This window comes from Martes martes (genome assembly GCF_963455335.1).
Source record: "Martes martes genome assembly, chromosome: 3".
Classification (NCBI taxonomy): domain Eukaryota; kingdom Metazoa; phylum Chordata; class Mammalia; order Carnivora; family Mustelidae; genus Martes; species Martes martes.
This window is the reverse complement of record NC_137890.1, coordinates 17,766,635-17,786,845: the sequence shown is the minus strand read 5'-3', so window position 1 is coordinate 17,786,845 and position 20,211 is coordinate 17,766,635. Positions and strand designations below refer to the sequence as shown.

At 35.3% G+C, this 20,211-nt stretch overlaps 1 protein-coding gene across 1 annotated transcript in view; it reads left to right on the top strand.

Annotated features, from left to right (window-relative positions):
• The window catches only part of GPC5 (glypican 5), a 680,232-nt gene that overhangs the window by 453,222 nt on the left and 206,799 nt on the right, over positions 1-20,211 (top strand). The window contains exon 6 of the mRNA XM_080798656.1: positions 6,534-6,654. Within this exon, the coding sequence (XP_080654782.1) occupies positions 6,534-6,654 (121 nt within the window). The remainder of the gene's footprint in view (positions 1-6,533; positions 6,655-20,211) is intronic.

Below are 20,211 nucleotides of genomic sequence, written 5' to 3'. Positions count from 1 at the left end.
TCACAAGTAGGCAGAGAGACAGGCAGAGAGAGAGGGGGGGAAGCAAACTCCCCGCTGAGCAGAGAGCCTGATGCGGGACTCGATCCCAGGACCCTGGGATCATGACCTGAGCCGAAGACAGAGGCTTTAACCCACTGCGCCACCGAGGCGCCCCTAATACCATTCTTTAATTAATGAGTTCTTATTTTCTAAATCTTTCTAAACATGTTCATATTTTATTTGTTGTAGGGATCTAAACATTCTCTGTTGGCTACTAAATAAAGCATGGCATTTCCTTATTAAAATAATGTTAATGAGTGTTATCTACAAGTTATCACAAATACAATATCTGCAGCAGGAAATTAATTGTCTATAAATAATAATAAACACTGTAATAAGGTCTCCACTAATTCTATTTATTTTGACTTTATTATTTAAGTTCAGAAACCTAGATCTCAAATTTTGACCCTATTTATCTATAAAGCCAAGTAGATAGTGGAGATTAACTTAAAAATAGTCTGTGGCTCCACAACGGAAGTAGTTAGTGCAATCACAAAAGGTTTAATCATTTTGAATTGATTCTACAGATGTCCCCATTCTCTAAATCCCCTGTAAGCCTCTTACCTACCATGAAAGGTAATTCCCATAAGTCTGGCACATAAAATCAATCATATGACTTCTTTCAATTCTGAGATTTCAAAGATTAAGATCTTCGCCGTAGAAGAGAAATGCTATATAGAAGCTGTATGTACACAGAGCCACACTTGGTCATGGTATCTAGTGCCATCCAAATATTTGGGGCAGATTGACACACAAAAATACCTGTGGTACTTAACTTCCACGTTTGCTGCCAGAACTAAGAAGGGAGGCCCAGAAATGGTTTGAAAGGAAAATTTGTTGTTGAAGAAGAAGTTCATTGATCAATACATAGACCGTTCTTCCCAGACCTTTTTACCCAAGATAGCAACGTATTTGCCAGAGCCAAAGACACTCCAGTGTTTTGCCTTCTAGGATTTAGGAGACTCAAAACTCTGGAAACTCAAGGAATTTTAATATATAATCACCTAGCCAAGTCATACAAAAAAGCAATAGGCAAACAAACAAACGAAATGTCCATTAGTACTCTATAACTATTACCACCAACACGGTCCCCACTCTCACTCTTTAACCTCCAACAGAGATGGTGATGATGTCTGGGTATTTTCCTCATTTTGTCTTAATTTTGAAGTTTTTATATCCTGTCTCAGTGACATTATCAAAGACTTCTAAGACAGACAACTCTAAGGGTTTTGTAATGAATTCCAGGGTCAGATTCCAAATATTTTTTCCACCTGAAATTGTATAAGTGCATGTCAAAATACCATACTTTTGATGTGAAACTGAAACAAATTCAACTGCATTCTAAATAAAGTGAAATTAATATCAACTAGTAGGGCGTGACATGAGTTTCCAGTAAGAAATGTTGGTAGAGTCAGGAGAAATGACTTCCTAATGACATACTGTGTGGATTTATTAGCACTTCTTTTTAATATTTCATATGTTGAACACAAAGAGAATTGGAATCTTGTTAATCATCATTTTAAAACATCTTTATAGAATGTAAATATATCAGGGCTTGCCTTTTTTCCATACTAATGAAAAGCAAGTTGTACTTGGGGAGTGAGTATTCCTATTAAACTGCTGTCATCTATTACCCGATCCGCTTAGAAGAAATAAGCCCAGATGGTGGGTCTATTACTTCTCGAATAAAAAAATGTGCCCTTTTTTTTTTTTTTTTTTTGGTGTGTGTTTTATTCCGTTCTTCTAGTTGAAATGCAAGCAATTTTTCAAGTCAAGAAACCTCTGTAGGGATCCTTGAAATGTTTTATCCATTACTGGTACATTTAGAAGGAAAATGTGATTAATGATTTATTAAAATTTCATAATAAAAAACTCAAAAAGTCTTTGTTAGAAAATTTTTATTTGATTAAGAAACCATATATTTTGCATGCAAAGTAAAGACAGCAGGGAGTAAGTTTTTATATCAAACTAAGATCCTAAATTACTCATTTAGTGATGACAAAAGCATTTAGCTCATGTTAAAAATACCTGTGTGGATCTTTTATTTATACATGGTTCAGTGAAAATTTGTCTGTTGTATACATTTTAAGACAAAGAGCATGAGGAGTTTTTAATGTAAGTGTTTGATTTGGGTTGAAAATACAGACAACCAATGAACTATTCAAATCTTAACTGTACAATTCAGTTTTTTTTTTCCCCCATACAAAATGAGCATTCTTGTGTAACCAGGACCCAAATCAAGGAATATATTACTAGAACCCCAGAAATCCACTTCAACCTTCTAGACTGTATCTCCTAGAGTAGCACTTATGGTGAATTAGAACATTGATTTACTGTCAGACTTTCATAGATGGGGTCATAGAGTATGTTCTATACCTTACTTCTTTCATTCAGCATTAACCATTAATCTTAATACAAGATATTATATATAGTTATAATTCATTCATTCTCATTGCTATATAGTATATTATTGTATAAATATACTACCATTTATTTTCCCATCTTAATGCTTATGGACATTGGTTGGGGCTATTTAAAGATTTTATTTATTTATTTATTAAAGAGAGAGAAAGCATGAGAGGAGAGAGGTCAGCGGGAGAAGCAGACTCCCTGCTGAGCAGAGAGCCCAGTGCAGGACTTGATCCCAGGACTCCAGGATCACAACCTGAGCCAAAGGCAGTTGTTTAACCAACTGAGCCACCCAGGTGCCTGGTTGGGGCTATTTAGAGTAATACTTTTCTGAGCATTCTTATACCTGTCTTTCAGTAAACATTGCTGAGTATATCCCCAGGACCATGGGATTGTTAGCTTTAGTATACATGTCAAATAGTGGCTTACATTTGTTTACACACTCATCCACAAAGAGGACTCCAACTGGTCCACGTTCATGCCAACCCTTGGTATCATCTGTCTTTTTCCTTTAAACTATTCTGGTATGTATGTACTGTTATTGCATTGTGATTCTTCTTAACCTTATTAAAAAAGAAAAAACAGGAAAGAAAAACTGGTTTTTAAAGATTATTTTTCACTTGAAGTATCTTAAATGCCATGCTGTAGTATTTTTCCTTATTTAAGTAATAATGTAAGAATAGTGATATTGAACTAGTGAATAATACAGTAGTCTGGAATGAGATTCTTGATCATTTGTAATTGTGATAAAATTTATCTGTGCTATCAACTGTGACAGTTAAGAATAAAAAATGTGAAGTTCTTCAGATTACTGTGACATGACATTCCTGCATCTTGAAAGAAAGTTCATGGTCTGTACATAAACCAAGATCCAACCAAAGTAGTTTACAATTGACCCATGAAGAATGTGGGGGTTGGGGCATCGTGAAAAATCAGTGTATGACTTTTGACTCTCCTGAAACTACAAATAGCCTACAGCTGACCAGAAGCCTTACCGATGACAGTCGATTGGCATATACTTTCTATATGTATTATATACTCTATTCTTACAATAAAGTAGGCTAGAGAAAATAAAATATTGTTAAGAAAATAATTAGGAAGAGAAAATACATTTATAGTACTGTCTTTATTGAAAAAAAAATCCACGTATAAGTGGACCCAGAGAGCTCAAACCTTTATTGTGTAAAGTTTTACTGTATTTAAAATTAAGAGATGAGACTAAGTTTTCATTGCTCATATTATATCTGTGTTTCTAGAGAAATGGGGGAATCTTATAGCAAATTTGCCACCTATTATTTCAACCCTCTATCAAGCATTACTTCACTCTTTAGCTGACAGTATATGACTGTTCATTGTGATTTTTTAAGAAAATAGTATATCCTTTTCTAATTATAAGTAGTAAAATATTTGAAAATACTATAGTTACAGGAAAAAAATTACAAAAAGAAGAAAAATGCTTTGCACAAAACTGATTGTATTTCCGGTTTGTATTAGTTGATTTCGGGAGTTTTCATTAATAATTATTGAGTGATTGTATTTTGGAGCTCATGTTCCCTGGATTCATACCCTTGCTGCACACTTAACAAAATGTTGCATTGGGAAAGTTACTGAACATAGTCAGATCCTAGATCCCCAAACTGTAGAATGGGAATCCTTATAATATAAATATTGTATGATGTATTAGTCTGGATTCTCCAAGAAGCAGAAGACAGAAAGGAATTAAACACAAGAGGGTTTTATTAAGGGAAATGCCTATCCAAGCAAATGGGGTGGAAATGAGTAAGGCTGGTAAAGTTGTTAGTCATGAAGCACTTGTGACCCAGAGTGAAGGGGAGGGGTAAGAAATTTGAGTGGAAGCCTTCAAGCATGACGTGCAGCCCAAGGAAAGGTTAGCAAGGGTTTCAGGGAATCTTGAGATAAACTTGGCTGTCAGAGTAGCCCTCTGTCTTCCATTGATGGTTCTGCATTAGTATCCCTGCTGAATACAGTGATTGGTTGGGGGAAGGTGCAGAAATAGATTTCCGAGCAAAGCAGCGGGTACACTTAGTCAATTAAATTTCTTGTACTTTGAGGTCTATAGGCACATTCTCATGCCCACAACAAATGATTATCATGTGAATAAACTGACAAACTCCAATGAAAGTATTTAAAGCAATGCTTGAATCATAAACATGCATTTGTCCACTTATGTATTCATATTATTCATCATTATTAATAACAAATACAATAAAGGAGCCACATGTGCAATCTGCTTGAAATATTTGGAAGAAAAATACAATAATGCTACAGAAGAGTTAAGAAAAGTTTAATATTTATAGTTTACTTAATTCCTTCTAAGTAAATAATATTATTACACATCAATAGATTTGTATAATTGATTTTCTTCTATTCATTGTTATTGGTATATATTGCCAAATCCCTAATGCATACTGGAATACCTAACTCTATACCCCTCTATTTCTACTTTAAGAAGTGGGTTCAAGGTTGTTTTAAAAATAAAAAAGATATATTAATATCATTATTTTTGTCACGTGCAATGATATTATTGATTTAAAAAGGCTCCATCATTTGATTGGAAGGATGTAGTTGGTAATTGTTTGATCCACTTGTAAAAATTAATCACTGGGCATGCAGAATTTGGGGAGGAATTGGATATTCCTTAAAACTTCTTTTGTATGGCCATATTCTCAACAGTGGAACCTCCTTTCACCTTTTCAAAGAGCTTCCGGTGCTGTGGAAAGTCCAGAGGGTTCATGTGGATAGCTGTGATACTCTGCTCAAATAGAGGGAAGAAATACTACATTAAGCGTAATGTGAAAATGCTTGCTGAAAAGTCTCTGAGGCCACTTTATCATGACTTCTATTTAAACAGATTACTCAGAGGAGAGTCTTAAATGGAGAGTATGGCATGTTCAGGGCATGGCCTTCTAGCTCTTACTTTTCCCTGTTTGTACTCTTCGTAAATAGAAACCTAACTATTCTTCCCTGCGTGTGTTATTCGTATGCCTTTGCCATTTCTCCTGCTGGGATATCATCCTTTGCTCTGGAGTTTACATTAACTCTACCATCTCAGACCTATTCTTCCCTTAATACTTCAAGGGCTAACACAAGCTATAACTTCTTTAATTTCCCCCCAAGTGTCTTAATCCATATGGACTTCTCCATATGCTCAGTGTTTACTACCCATGTTATCCCTAAGCTCTCACATGGCAGATATCATTCCTTCTAGCTATTCCTATAGCATACTGAACGTCTCCTTTATTCCTAGGATTGTGACTGATGAATCTAAATTATCATTTTAGGAAGACAGTAATTTGCAATGACTTTAACCACCTATGAAGACCCCCTATTACATACAACATGATTTACTAGATCCTTTTTCAGATAAATGTTGATGAAAGATTATTTTTTTTGTGCTTACAAAATATTTTGCCAGTTTTAGTTATTTATGATGTTCATAGTTTTGACTTTTATAGTCCAATATGTAAAAAATAGCATTGGGACCCATTTATATATTATATAAAATACAATAAATTGACCCAGATAATATGGATTCAGACATATGCGTAATTCAGCAAGATCTGGCAATGAAGTAGGATGTATAGTATATTGATAAATAATATTAAAACACAATTAATTGGGGCACCTGGGTGGCTCAGTGGGTTAAAGCCTCTGCCTTCGGCTCAGGTCATGATCCCAGGATCGAGCCCCGCATCACATCGGGCTCTCTGCTCGGCAGGGAGCCTGCACCCTCCTCTCTCTCTCTGCCGGCCTCTCTGCCTACGTGTGATCTCTGTCTATGAAATAAATAAATAAAATATTAAAAGAAAAAAACCCACAATTTTTGGTTACATCTTTTAAGAGAGAAACATTAGAACAGTTTATATTTGCATGGTATGCATTTTACCAAAAAAAAAAAAAAAATGGTGCAACTGGGCCAGTGTCTGTTCCAAGAAAAGAAATATGTATATGTTGTACACTTTTAAAAGAGTAAGATTCTGAGCTCAGGTATGTTCAAATGGTTGTGGCAGATAATATTCTGGCAGGTTGCTAAGTCTTGTATCTTCCACTTTTCTCTTTGTTAGCTATACTCAGCGTGTGGTTGGCAGTGGAATCAAAGCTCAGTCTGGAAATCCCGAAGTCAAAGTCAGAGGAACTGATCCTGTGATAAATCAAATTATTGATAAACTGAAGCATGTTATTCAGGTAAGTGCAGATACTCTACTTATTGGTATAATCAATGGTAAATAATAAGTAGTCGCTTTCCATTACATGTGATAAATCTATTAATCCTATCTGATGGTCCTACCTAAACATGAGTATTGGAATAAATTATTTGTATCTAGAGTTTTAGAAATATTTTGTTGAGAAATTTTCATACAGAATCAATGTACAGTCATATCTCAATGGAGGGCAGTCTGTATCTGTGAAAAGGAGCCACAGCCTCACAATTTCAAGGTAGAATGAAAATCTTAGGATAAGCTTCATCCTGAATGAATGAAGTTAGACATGGGGACTGCCATGACAGTTAGAGAAAACACAGACCATAGGAGACACTGGAGTCGCTCTTCAGGTAACTCTCTGAGCCTTGCTGTGAGGGTTTTTGCTCCAGTTTTAATAAAAGGTAAGTCATAAATGAATAATAATGCATTTTTGTATTTATTTCCTGTACCACCTTTTACATGTTATCTTATAATCTACCTAATGACTATTTATGAGATACTTACGTTTTATGCTTAATAAACTATAATCAACTGTGTACTACTATTTTTAATATATAGCATATGAAGCATGTAAATGTCTATCAAAAGAGCATTTCATTGAACTAATCTTTTAATTAGAATCGAATATTATGTTACATGCTATAATGGCAACCCTCCATTCTTCATCTATTGGAGTTTGGGCTAAGGAGGACTATTTTTTAGGTATTTGTCTTTTTATAACAATTTATCTATGCATATATTCTCATTTTTTCTAAGTAAAACCTTGGATGGATAGTTGATTCTTATTACTGATATTCTATATCAGAAACTATACCTAAACATAGTACTGAGTTTTTATGAATAGTAAAATACTGTAGGGGTGCCTGGGTGTATCAGTAGGTTAAACATCCATATCGATTTTGGCTCAGGTCATGATCTCAGGGTCATAAGATCGAGCCTCATGTGGGCCTCTACACTGGGCACGGACCCTGCTTGGGATTCTCTCTCTCCCTCTGCCCACCCTTTTCTCCCCCTGACTCACACAGGCACACATTCTCTCTCTAAAACAAAACAAAACAAAACAAAACAAAACAAAACAAACTAGAGTCATTGCTATGCTTTTCATAGTTGCTCTGCAAAATTTGAGTTTATGTAGGTCCAGTTCTTAGGATTCCATTTTTATGAAAATCTGCGTCTTGATCAGAGGAAATGTAAGCAGAAGGCCCTATGTCCAATACCATAGATCTCTCCCTTCCAGGAGGCAATAATGGTTACTTTGGCTATCCTATGACTGGTGTGTTGGGCAGACACAGCTCTCACCCTCAATGGCAGAACCAAAAGTAAGTTCCATTGAGAAAGTGTAAGAGAAAAGTGATGTCATGACTACTAGTGAGTTAAACCTCATAGCCTCTAGTGAGTTAAACCAATTCTCTCAGACAGACACCTCTCAGATAAAGTATATAGTTGCCTTATGCTGTTAGTAGGCCAAGTGCTCTGACATTTCTTGAACCTGAGTGGTACTGGGATTGTGTCAGGAGCTGAAGCAACATTGATGGAAACATCAGAGTGAGCAGTACGAGCTGGACCACAGCCTGGGGCAGAATGGCTAAGATCTGGATGGAGATTTGTTGTCCTCAGAAGCAGTGATATTAAGCCCATCAGTAAATGTCACTCAGGCATTTAGAAGAAGAAGGTCACTCTTCCTGTCCAATTTTTGTAAGCTTGATTTTTCCATAGTAAGAACAAAGAAGACCTCTAGCTGAAATTAATCTTAATTCAGTGAGAACCTAATGGGGGTTCAGGAAGATTTAGGATATTATATTAATACTTGAATTTCCAGTGGCTCGATAAACAATCTATTAGGAACTCACCATATAAGAGACTCTGGAACAAAGATCTGTGTGCAGAAGATTTCTGGCAGGGTGCCTTTGCAATCAGTAAAGGACTGGAGGAAGTAGCACTGTAGAGAGAGAGAAAGCAATTGAACCATATTTGCAGTAATAATGGAAGCTTCTCCTGAATCCAGTAGGAACTCTGAAGCTGGGACAGTGCCTTCCGGTTGACCTGAATTGAAACAAGGAGTTGGGTTATTGGGCCAGTAATTGGATGAGGGCTATTAGAGTGGAAGCAGGGGAGTGTTACCTTAGCTCTGAGTTACCAGCAGCCAACAGTGTTACCTGCAGCTGGAGGAACAAATGCCTGGTCTCGCTGGCACCTCATAGCATCGTGCACTCTAACATGGTATAATGAAGTATGCAGATCTAGACTATTGGAAATTCTAGTGCACATTGCTCACAAGATCAAGAGAATCGGTTCCTCTCTTTGAGATAAAATCTTGGTGGTCTTCAAAGTGGGCTAAGCATTCCCCCAGAGTGCACAAACCAGTCCACTGGATGGCAGGAAGGAAAAATGAACTTCAGTGTCATTTATCCTGTCTCATTATGTTAATTTATTTGGTTGTAGGAAAGTGTGTAAAATAGGTAACGGTGCAATGGCACATGTGTGTGATGTCGATATACGTAAATACACTTGTCCAGTAGGTGTGTGTTCAAACTTTGTGGAACATACACATCATGAAAGCTGATGGAAACCTTGTTATAAGTAATGAGGCTGGAGCTGCTATTTAGGAAAGAGTCTACAGATACAAGAAAACATATTCACAAAGAAATCAGTAGGTAGTCAAAATATAAAGGTTTATAAAAACTCTTAGGAAGAGGGTTTGCTGGTATGTAGCCCATCCAGCAGAACATCACTGTCTTCTTCTTTCATTGGTTTTAAAACCATATCCTTTTCAACATGGCAGAGGGAAAAATCCCACTTTTTTTTTTTTTTTTTTTTTTTTTTTTAGCTCCTGTGTTAAATTGAATCTTTCATCTTTCTATGAGTGTACAGATCTCCAATTATTCATGCTCAAGTTTTGTTCCAGGACTATAAAAGGATATGATATAAAATGCTACCTTTGAGGTCTATCTCTTAAAGGCTATAGGATGAGGATTGAAATTTAGGTTTTTAGAGAAGATAGCAGAAAGTCATTTTGTACAGGTGTCATGAAAATATTCACCTTTAATGGCTTAGAACATATTCTCTCCTAAACCAGCTGTCCCGAAGATGAAGAGACATTTTTGATTTTGTTAGACTTCTGACTGCTAATCATACATGTGTGCCCTTGTGGGGCTGGCTATTATACTGTCACTATCAAGGAGGAATTATAAAGACCTAGCACAGTGTCAGGTCTGAAAAGTTTCAGAAAATTGTCTTCTATAAGTGATAACTTCTTAATTTGGGAGGAGTGTGAGACAAAGGGAGGAAGTAAAGGTAGGAATATATTTCAGAATCTAATCTGTAGATTTAGATGATCACTTATTTATTTTTCTACAGAATTCCATCTTTCTTACTGTGATGGATATTAAGTGCATTTAACAGTGAAAATGACATCTGTCATCATAAGGATAAGCTAATGTTCCTCTTGTCCTTTTCCCCTGTGTTAATATATGGAAAGAAGCCAGGCATATTTATTAGCAAAAATTGGCTCCATTCATTAGCCTCCAAACACCTTTCTTTTTGGTCTGTCATTGAGCTGCACCTCATTTTCTACCATGTAACCTCTGTAATTACAGTCACTAAACAAATGGGTAGAAACTTTGCTTTGAAAAATGGTACTTTTAAAATATCTTTTTTTTCCATTTTATTTTATTTTATTTTATTTTATTTCTTTTCAGTGTTCCAGTATTCATTGTTTATGCACCACACCCAGTGTTCCATGCAATACATGCCCTCCATAATACCCACCACCAGGTTCACCCAACCCCCAGCCCCCTCCCCTCCAAAACCCTCATTTTGTTTCTCAGAGTCCACAGTCTCTCATGGTTTGTCTCCCCGTCCAATTTAAAGTCTTAATAATTAATTTATTCAAAATATTCGATCAGTACTTATTGAGTTTCTCCTATGGACCTTCATCTGTACAAGGCACTCAAATTAAAGGGGTGAACAAAGCTGACACAACTCTGTTCACATGAGATTTACATTCTAAGAAAAAACATGTAAGTACAATAACTGTAGCTGACAAATATAAAGAAAACAAAATGATATGAGGTAGGAAAAGGTACTTAAGAAGAGTGTCCCCATGGAGGCCACCAAAAGGGGGATGTTTGGGTTGATACTAAAGAAGGAGAAGAAGGGAATCTGAAAAATCCGGGAGAACTGTGTGTGGGGCAAAAGGAATGCTATGTTCAAAGGACCTGTGGTAGAAATAGGTTTATTGTATTCACAGAACAAACAGAAGGGCATGTGGCCACAATAGAGTGAGTGAAGGGGAGAGAAAGAGAGATATATTCTGAATTAAGGGGAATTTGGTAGACCCCTGCAGGGAGTTTAGATTTTATCCTGAGTGGGACAGGAAACCAAAGACTGTAGGGAGAGGGTGATATAATTTAATGTTTCATAAAGATACTTTAGTCTTCACTTTGGAAAATGGGCCAAAGTAGAAGAAGAGCAAAAATAGAGGAAGTAAGCAACAAAGGCAAAAGATCATGGTGAATGGGACTATAATAAGAAGAGTGGTCACCTTGGGAAGCAGGGAGATTTCAATAAATACAGGAAGGTGAGTTAATTAAGATTTGTTGATGGATTGGAAATGGGATAGAGAGGAGAGAACAAGGGTAAGAACTACCCTTGGTGGGGTGATAGTGTCATTAAATGAAACAAGGAATTCTGGAAATGGAGTAAGTCTGAGATTTAAGTTGTTGGGGTTGATTAGTTATGGTTCTGTAACATTTGAAATGCCTCAGACTCCCGAGAGGAACATCCAGAGCTTGGGGGCAGCCACAGAGCAGAAGGTATATATTTGGGAGCATCAATGTTAGATAGTATTTAAGTTGTGGGACTATGAGGTTGTCGCCTTCTCGGTGGAGAATTAATTCACAGCAAAACTTTCAGAGGAGAATATAAAAAAGCAGAATCATATGAAAGATGTGTATTCCAAAAATCTAGGAAGGGAGAAAACATTTATTAAATGTATGTGATACCATGTACTTACTTAGAGTTGATGTAGAACAGACAAGGTATTTAATAACATTAACTTTTCTTTTACTGAAGAATAATCAGTGTTCATTATAAGAAATTGAATTTTATTATTTTAGAAAACTTTACAAAAAGGGTGGAAAATAAATGTTCCAACACTTCTAAAACAGCAAGCAGTCTCAGGAAATAAGCCTTGTAGGCTTTTGCTGTACTTAATTATACATACAATTAGATAAAAATTTTGACTTTTTTTTAATACAACAAAATGAGATCAAAGAGTGATTTAGTTTTGTGTCCCAAAGAACTCCCTTAACAACATATAACATGTTTGTTTCCATAGCATAAAATACTCTGCAATATGGTTGCTAGTGCATGTATATTGCTCTATGATATGGAAAGACTATAACTTTATGTAATACCAAACTAAATTTCGATATTTAAGTTCTTACCATATTTCAAAATAATAAATACTGCTAATAGGAATTTTCCCAAAGATGAATCTTTTTACAACTTTTTCCCCTTATATTTTTAGATGTTATAACCAAGAATTGGTCAATTGATAATCTTAAGTATTTTAATAAGTACCGCTAGATTTTTATCCAGAAAAGTTGCAAGAATTTACACCTGAAGCACAGGATATCTGTCAACTTTCACAGCATGTCGAGGGTGTAGTTGGGAACTTGGCAGTGACCACACATTGGTGGTAGAAAAATCACATGGAATTCTAAAGACAAAGGTAGTAATCCTTTAGACAGTCCTTTAGGTATGTTAGCTTGAGCTGATATTACCTGTGGGTACTCCCAAGTATGGCCAAAATATATCTTAATTGGAAAATAGTTTTTAGTTTCAAGGTTTCCTAAAGAAAGGTCCTAGCAAAAACAACTTTAATTTTATTTCATTGTTTAGGAAAAGTGCTCTATTTTTAAATCCTACCAAAAAACAAAACAAAACAAAAAAAGTTTGCTCTGGAGATCTGATGTAAATGGGGATTTAGGGATTATAGCTTGGTCCTGGGGGAATATCTCAGGCACTTCAAAGGCCCCTCACTGACTCTGTAAGTCCTTGTGAGTTGGGAAGAGGAACAGTGGAGAAAAGAGGAAAGTAATGCTTGGCCTTTCACCATCTGTCATTCAGCCCCTTTCTCTGGAGAAGCCATTGTGCCAACATTCCAGAAATTTCCTACATTTTAAAGCCTCTACTTTATCATTGAAAATTACCTGTGTTGAGTATGGCACAGTCAAGAGCCAGTGAGGAATTTTCTAAAAGGAGAATTTTTAAAGGGTTGACTTGAACTTTCCTAGACTGAACTGCCCTTTGATAATAGATTAGAAACAATACTTGATTTCTTAGTATATTGACTGAGGATATGATTGAAAAATTTAATTCAGATTTTTTTCTCTTAGCAAACTTATTTTAAAACTTCTCGTTGTTCATATTGACTAAGTTTGTTTAGGGCAAAGTTGTCAGCAAAAAATAATTTTTGCAGCAGCTTATCTTTAAACATTAAATAACATCTATCATTTTTCCTAAAAAAACCCAAAATGATGTCAGCAGTTAAAAGCCTAACTGCTGAGTATGGTTAGTTACGAATGATAATGACCCACGGCTTAGAAATTACTTTACCTACTTTCAATATGAAACATAAAAAGTAATATCACAGCAATTTTCTATAATTCTTTTATTGCAAAACCAATAAACGCTACAGTGTTGTTAAAAGTAGTAGATTTAAGTCACATTTTATTTCTTCAAACCTAATAATTCCAATACATAAGAGAATATTATCAGTTTCTATTAAATATTCATTTTTACAGAGACTAAAACTTCTTTGGAAATATGTCTTCATGTATAAAATAAATTTGGTTTTTAAATGTGAGAAAAAGCAATAATCATAACCATTTGCTTAAAACTACAAAGTATATAGACATTTTATAATATGTATTTCAATAATCACAACCTACTGGGTTCGAGCAGAGATGAGGACTCTCTTATTTCATGTCGGAAAAGACAGTACTAAATTGCCTCTTTTCTTTTTTCCCATTTTGTTCCTAGAATACTGATATGTTAAATAGTAATTTTAGAGCTGTGATAGAGTAGAAGCAGAGGTTCTGATTTAAATCATAATGGATAGTTCTAAGGTTAGTGTCTATAAATTTAAAAAAAAATAAACAAGATTTTTAGTATGTCAGTTTCTGAATTCTGAAAACTGTCGAAGCTTTTTTCATGAAAATACTTATTCTTTTTTTTTTTTAATTTTATTTGTTTATTTGACAGACAGAGATCACAAGTAGGCAGAGAGGCAGGCAGAGAGAGAGGGAGGAAGCAGGCTCCCTGCTGAGCAGAGAGCCCGATGCGGGGCTCGATCCCAGGACCCCGGGACCATGACCTGAGCTGAAAGCAGAGGCATTAACCCACTGAGCCACCCAGGCGCCCCTGAAAATACTTATTCTAATTCACATTTTAGAAACTTCTTATTGGTAAGAGTTTATTGCAGAGATGCAGGACCAGTCAATCATAATTGATCAGTCAGGGATGTCAGCTGATTCTGTGGATTTCCTTTACTTCTACAGACTCCTTTTCTTGCTCAGGGAATTCACCACAGCACCTTGACTCCTTGATCCTCATCTCATGACACAGCAATGTCACGTCCCCAGGCTTACCATATTAAAATTCCAGAAAGAAAGACACCTGTGATTTTATATTAGCTGTGCGGTTGTAACCAAAACACATTTAGTTATCTTCTGATTCAGATGAAAGTATTTGAAATGTACTCAATAACGTTGAATGACCATCTAATTCAGCAATTAGTTGGTCTGAGTAAATTCAATGGAAGGTTGCTTTCTGGAGTGTGCAGTATAATGCACTGACTTCACTATTGTCCATTTCATTAAAAAAAATCAATCGTCAGCATAAAACCAACCATTTCAATTAGTGTACAATCAACTGGAAATGAAAGGATTTGGTTTGGCCATTGATTTTTTTTTTTTAAGGGTGTATGTGATTGTTCTATGTTGGATAAAATTTTACTTTATATTCACTCAGCTGCTGCTGATCTTACATGTTATTATTACCTACTAGGATTTGCGCCATTTATCTACCAGGTTTTCTGTTTGTCAAATACATCAAAGGAATTTGAACACTAGAAATTTTACACCTTATATTTTGGTGATTAGCCATTCATAGGCTAAGACCTTTAATCTTTCTGTTTAAAATATAACTGTGAAATGTGGTTTATTTTAAAAAATGACATTCTAAATTATAGCCACCTCCCACAAAAATTCAGATTTATTGTAAAAAATTGAAATTACTGGGATTTAAATATTTTCAGGAATTGTGAAATCTAAAAGATAAATGTATGTCATTATATTATCAGAAACTAGAAAAAGTGAAAAAAAATAATGCGTTTGACAGTTACTATCTATCCATTCAGTAATGTCAAAGAACCTAAAAAAAAAAGAAAGAAAGAAAGAAAGAAAGAAAGAAAAGAAAAAGAAAAAAGAAAAATCCCCAAAACAAAACAAATCCCTTTTATTTCAATAAAACACACTGGCCACAATACAGCAATATACTAAAGAGCATGAGTTTAGAGTTAGGACAAGGTATATCACTAAATTCCATCTTCTGTAGGTACTAGTTGTATGTCTATAGTCACCTTAATTAACATCTTTTGTTATATAATCAAAAATATTAAAAAATCACAAGTGTGGTATCATGTGGAGAAAGTGAAGCTCTTTTTTTAAAAAAAAGATTTTTATTTATTTGCCAGAGAGAGACACAGTGGGGGTATAACTCAGTGGTAGAGCATTTGACTGCAGAGAGAGACACAGTGAGAGAGGGAACACAAGCTAGGGGAGTGGGAGAGGAAGAAGCAAGCCTCCCACTGAGCAGGGAGCCAGATGTGGGGCTAGATCCCAGAACCCTGGGATCATGACCTGAGCTGAAGGCAGCCACCTAACATCTGAGCCACTCAGGTGCCCCGAAAGTGAAGCTCTCAAATACTGCTGGTGGAAAGTAAACTCATGCAACTACTTTGATAATTAGATAGATTTGTGAAAGGCTAAACATAGAGTTACCATATGAGCCAGAAATTTTACTCCCAGCTTTATACCCAAGAGAAAAGAAAATATGTGTCCACACAAAAACCTGTACATGAATGTTGATAGCAGCATCATTCATAATATCCAAAAAATGGAAACCATGCAAATGTTCATCAATTGATGAATGGGTAAACAAAATATTATATATCCATAAAATGAAACCTTGTTCAGCAGTAAAAAGCATTTGGATATGGATATGAATAAAATGCTACAACATAGAAGAACCTTGAAAATGTGATAGGTAAAAGAAGCCATCACAAAAGATCACATATTATATGAATCCATTTACATAATAAATATTAACAAATATTTTTTATTATTTTATTTGGACATCAATTTTCATTTGTATATGGAATAGTCTCTTATACTGGCAATAACTATTAGTAGTATATTGAAGGTTTATCCTACCTGACCTTGATAGTTTTGCTAATACTGTGCTAAATAAGATAATTTTTTTTTAATACCTGAATGTCTCTGAAGTTTTATCAGTCTTTGCCCTTTTACTTGCTGACCCATTCATTGTTATTTCCCTAACACACTATGATCTGATTGTTGCCTCCATCATTCCACTGAAATGCTCTTGCTAAGTTCACTAATTATCTTTTTCTTGTTGTTCAGAACTTAATAGCCTTTTATCAGTTGTCCTTTCTCTTGAGCATTTAATATTACTTATCTATGCTTTTGATCATCTCTTTGCGCTCACTCTGTGATTTCCCATCAAAGTTTCTGATTACTCCACCATGGCATCTTCGTGTCTTTCCTTAATATCTTTAAATTGAACTCAATGGAAGGGTTTTGAAGATAAAACCAAGGAAGTATCCTAAAACATAATAATACACACACCAAAGAGTAACAGTAAATAGTAAATGGAAATAGTAAAATGATGAGACATTAGAATTTCACTCCAAGAGATCCAAGTAATATAAGAATTTCACGTAAAAGAATCAAACTAATTAAAGAAATTTATCAAATATTTTTCTTCAGAAATAAGGAGTTGAGACTCCAAATGGAACCTACCAAGTGACCATCACAATGAATGAAACATACACCATCCACAATAATTGTGAAATTTCTGAATATTGAAAAGAAGATATTAAAATCTTCCAGTGAAAGAAACCAACCAAAAAAATACACAGGAATTCATGCAAAGATAGCTGTTAGACTTATAATTGCTTATTGACAGGAATATTAGACAAAAAAGGAAAAGCAATACCTTCAAATTATGAGACAACTCATTTCTGACCTGAAATTCAATACCCAGCTAAACTAGCAATCAAGTATAAGAATAAATTTAAAAGATTTTCAGATTAGTAAGCGTACACAAATACATATTTTGTTATACCTTTTGTAGAAAGGTGTTGGCAATGGGAGTGATCAAGAAATAATAAGATAATAAGGTTTAGGAAACTTATATTGAAAACATCAGTTTAAGGAAAAGTTGACTGTGGCAGGGAAATTTGTAAGCTAAAAAGGAAAAAAAATCAGCTTAAGGTGATATCTTGGAATGTATGGAAAAGAAATTACTCAGCATATGACAGATCTGCTAAAACATTGAAGGAAAAAATAAGATACATACATAGAAAGATGTGATAGATGCAAGGCAAGCTATGTAACCGATAGATATCATGGCAATTATAGATTATGGTGGAATAAAAGCTTTATAGGAAAAGAAATATAATCATAATACACTATTGCTCTAAAGTAAATATGTATTTGTAAACATTACAGTAATCAAAACTTTGCTAAAGCTATATTATTTGGATGACAAAAAGGAATGGAAACTTGGTGTTACAACAGAAAATCAGTAACTATTGTCAAGAATTGACAATGAAGAAATAGAAAAACTGCCTATTTATTAAAAGTTACATAGGCATGTAAGGCTAATGCTAGGAAAATTAATCAGGTTGATCATTACAGTTTACAGGAGCAGGAAACTGGTATATAAAGTGTTTGGCAAAGAAATGCTGTTTTTTCTTAACATAAGCCTTTTGGTATTACTCAGTTTTCTATTAGATGTGCTTGTTACTCTGATAAATATAAATATAATTGTAAAAACAAAAGAGAAACGCTACATCATGGCTTATCTGGACCTGTCTGCCACATCTCCAGCCTCATTAGCTAATTAATTGCTCCCCTCTTCTACACAAACCTGATAACTACTCTCCCCACAGATATACTCCTCATTGTTTCAGTTCTTTCAACTGTTAATTCTAGGTCTTTCATTTTCTCTTTAAAAAAAACGACAACAATTTTGGGGTGGAATCTTTGGGTTTTCCACATCTTTGGGTTTTCCACATAGTATCATGGCATCTGTGAAGAGAGAGAGTTTGACTTCTTCATTGTCAGTTTGAATTCTCTTTATTTCTTTTTGTTGTCTGAATGCTGAGGCTAGGACTTCTAGTACTATGTTGAATAATAGTTGTGAGAGTGGGCATCCCTGCCATGTTCCTGACCTTAAGGGAAAAGCTCTCAGTTTTTCTCCATTGAGACTGATACTCGGTATGGGCTTTTCATAGATGGTTTTTATAATATTGAGGTATGTTCCCTCTATCCCTATACTTTGAAGAGTTTTAATCAAGATGCTGTATTTTGTCAAATGCTTTTTCTGCTTCAATTGAGAGGATCATATGGTTGTTGTCTTTTCTTTTACTAATGTGATCTATCACGTAGGTTGATTTGTGAATATTGAATCACCTTTGCATCCCAGGAATAAATCCCATCTGGTTGTGGTGAATAATCCTTTTAATGTACAGTTGGATACTATTTGCTAATATCTTGGTGAGTATTTTGGCATCCATGTTCATCAGGGATATTGGTCTGTAATTCTCCTTTTTGGTGGGGTCTTTGTCTGGTTTGGGGATCAAAGTAATCCTAGCCTCATAGAAACAGACACTTCTCCAAAGAAGACATACAGATGGCTAACAGACACATGAAAAAAAAAAAATGATCCATATCACTTGCCATCAGGGAAATACAAATCAAACCCCAATGAAGTACCACCTTACACCAACTAGAATGGCTAAAAATAACAAGACAGGGAACAACAAATGCTGGTGAGGATGTGGAGAAAAGGAAACCCTTTTACACTGTTGGTGGGAATGCGAGCTGGTACAGCCACTCTGGAAAACAGTATGGAGGTTCCTCAAGACATTAAAAATAGAGCTACCCTATGACCGAGCAATTGCACTACTGGGTATTTACCCCAAAGATAGAGATGTGATGAAAAGAAGGGACACATGCACCCCATTGTTCATAGCAGCAATGTCCTCAATAGCCAAACTGTGGAAGGAGGTGAGACAGCCTTCAACAGATGAATGGATAAAGAAGATGTGGTTCATATATACAATGGAACATTACTCAGCCATGAGAAAGGATAAATACCTACCATTTGCATCAAAAAGGATGGAACTGGAGGGGATTATGCTAAGTGAAGTAAGTTAAGCAGAGAAAGATAATTTACATATGGTTTCACTCATATGTGGAATATAAGGAATAGTGCAGAGGACCATAGGGGAAGGGAGGAAAACTTCATTGAAAGAAATCAGAGAGGGAGACAAACCATGAGAGACTCTTGACTCTGGTAAATAAACTGAGGGTTGTGGAAACGTAGATGCATGGACGATGGGGTAACTAAGTGATATGCATTAAGAGGGCACGTGATCAGAGGAGCACTGGGTGTTGTAAGCAACCAATGAATCACTGAACACTCTATCAGAAACTAATGATGTACTATAGGTTGGCTAATTGAATTTAAATAAAATTTAACAACAACAACAAATTATTATTATTTTTACTTGCAAAAAGAATTTTATCAATTTTTTCTTTGTAAGTCCTGGTTATTCATTATGTCTCAGTTTTTTTCTGACAAAAAACATGTGTACTCCTGTATTCTCCTTGGCGCTCTGTAACTGACTTATGAGAGCACTTCTTTAGAGAAAAAAAAAAAAATCAAGGAGTTAAAAAACTGGGATATTAGATAATATCAACAGTGGTCTCTTTCCCTCTACCCAGATATCTTGGCTAGTCTGTTATTCTTTATTATTCTGACCCTAACTTTGTTTTCCTATTCTGACTCTAGTTATTAAGCCATATCTCACAAACTTTGCTGATTTTTTGGCTTAAATGTGGCTGTTCTTTGTGCTGGATAAAAGCTCCAGAGAAACCTCTTCTTTAGCTTTTTCTGGATTTTTTAAAAAAAAGATTTCATTTATTTATTTGTCAGAGATCAAGAGAGAGACAAAGAGAGAAAGAGAGAACAAGCAGGGGAAGAGGCAGGCAGAGGGAGAAGCAGACTCCCTGCTGAGCAAGGAGCCGGGATGTGGGCTAGATCCTAGGACCCTGTGATCGTGACCTGAGCTGAAGGCACCAGCTTAACCACTTAACCAACTGAGCCACCCAGGTATCCCCTTTTTCTGGATGTTAATTCAAGTTCATAGTTCTACCACCTT